Below are 2,070 nucleotides of genomic sequence, written 5' to 3'. Positions count from 1 at the left end.
ACTTTTTAGGTCAACAAAGTAACTGGCCTTAATTGTTAAATAGGCTATGAATTACAAACGGTGTGCCTGTTTTGAGAAAAATTACAGGTTACAGAATTTTACAAGCAGATATAGTATAAATAAAATATTCATATAAAAATAGTCTCTTACAAAATATATTCTTTTATCCTATGGTTCATTTTCCAAAGGTGGAAACTTGTCTGGCGTTTTGCATTTATATATGTCATGTGTTATTTCCAACTGGATTTTGAAATGATCCTTTTAAACAAAAAAATTGGAAAAATTGTGTACTGTGATATATAGAGAAGATGAATAGCAATTTGAGATTCCAGACAACTAGCAGCATACAACTCAAAATTATAAAAGATGCCTGCTTTTGTACTTAATACCTGCAGAAACTATCCTGCATTTGCAACTAGTAGAAATACCTAAGTAAACAATAATATATACACCTCAAGGGTTTCCCCTCTACTGAATCTACAAAAATGATTCCACAAAAAAGCAGGCTATCTACTTTAATTGCAGAATGCTCCCAAAAAAATTGGTGGTAGAGGGTTTTTAATTAAATAAATTAATATTAGTTTTATCTGCAAAAGTGACTAAATATTGCTATAATTATTATGCCAAGTTTTCCCAACACGCTGTGCTAAAATCAGCAGCAGAGCAGAAAAGCAGCTAAACCAGTGTTTATATGGGAAGTACCCATTGGTCTACTTGCATTAGCACAGGCAGAAGAATGGGAATACAAGGAACAACCAACAAGGAACAATCAACAGAAGTTTTTTTTTTTCCACAAATGTAGAAATCCCTACAACTGCATAATCCACACTCTTTCAATGGAAACTCACACAGGCGCATTGTCATCCAATTGTGGACAAAGCCTCTCTTAAAATATGACATTTTTTTTCTCAGCTCACACTTTAGGCACATTGCATTGTCTTTTGATCACTTTCATCCGGCCTCATGAGTGCCTCCTCCAAGAAAATTCAACTTTTCCCACAATTTTAAGGCAGTCCGTAATGTTTGGATGGCCCAGATTATTTGAGCATTTCTCCAATTTATTTTATTTATGTAGTTTAGGTTATCTGAAGTTTTGCATTAGGCAAAATAGTTTGTTTCTGGGTTCCTTTTAAAAAGTCTGGGTGTAGTCTTTGGGCTATTCCCAAAAGTCTTTGACCATTATCCACTATAAACACTGTTAAAAGGGGAGGAAAACGGGATTATTTTGCTGGACTTTCTTTTGGAAACTATTTGGGTCTTTGCTACAGTATTATTTAGATACACTGAGCTTATGTGCAAAAAAAAGTGTGTACTCCAAGGCTTTAGGTTCCCCTGCCAAAGCCATGCTTTCATTTACAGGTGTAGACTTCTGTTCGTTCACTGCATGTGTTACATTTGACATAACAGCACCAGTGAAATTTGCAGTTGCACTGCCAGACTCTGGAATATTGATGAGTGTTATAACCTCGTCCACAACACATCAGGTCACAGCCATTGGTCTGCTGGGCTGTTTTGTTGCACATTCTGCCCTGTGTACCCACACTGCCAGTCACAGGATCCTCTTCACAGTAGTTGGGCGATTTCTCTATGTAGACCAAGTCTGTATCCATCGGTTTGCGATAGGAGAGTGGTTTCTTTATCTTCAGAAAAGTGGGACGCTTATTACGACTTGCCCGCACAGGTTCAACCTGAACAGCTTCATTGTATTTCTCCTTAAGGATGTAGCCCAACTCCCTGAATTTAGGAAGAGTTGTCCAGCATGTTTTAGTAGTGCATGATCCTGACACTCCATGGCACTTGCACTCCAACTTCATGTTCTCTTCAAGGATCTGGAGTGAAAAGAAAAGAAGACATGATGTTCAGTTCAAATGGCTAAATACCAGGAAATATTCTTTATTTCTGCAAACAAAAAAAATAATATTAAAAACAGAACAAATAAGATAGTGAAAAACCCCACAATTTAGAAATCAAATGTTCTGCAAAACTTCAGAATATTCCATTCGCTCCCTCCCTCCAGACTATCCCAACTGTTTCTTGATGGAGCCATTTTGAAAATGGCTTAGCAATTTT

General features: G+C 36.8%; 1 protein-coding gene across 1 annotated transcript; it reads right to left on the bottom strand.

The window, feature by feature from the left end:
• Positions 1-1,065: 1,065 nt before the first annotated feature.
• On the bottom strand, positions 1,066-1,829 carry LOC107300684 (protein Wnt-7a; the record flags this gene model as incomplete). Its single annotated transcript, XM_015829988.1, has 1 exon — positions 1,066-1,829. A coding segment is annotated over one exon (480 nt), but the record flags the coding sequence as incomplete, so codon positions are not given.
• Between the last annotated feature and the right edge of the window lie 241 nt (positions 1,830-2,070).

The sequence above is a fragment of the Protobothrops mucrosquamatus genome, unplaced genomic scaffold (genome assembly GCF_001527695.2).
Source record: "Protobothrops mucrosquamatus isolate PMUCROS unplaced genomic scaffold, P.Mucros_1.0 scaffold7965, whole genome shotgun sequence".
Classification (NCBI taxonomy): Eukaryota; Metazoa; Chordata; class Lepidosauria; order Squamata; family Viperidae; genus Protobothrops; species Protobothrops mucrosquamatus.
Note: the sequence above shows the minus strand (reverse complement) of the source record. Positions and strands in the feature narration are given on the sequence as shown.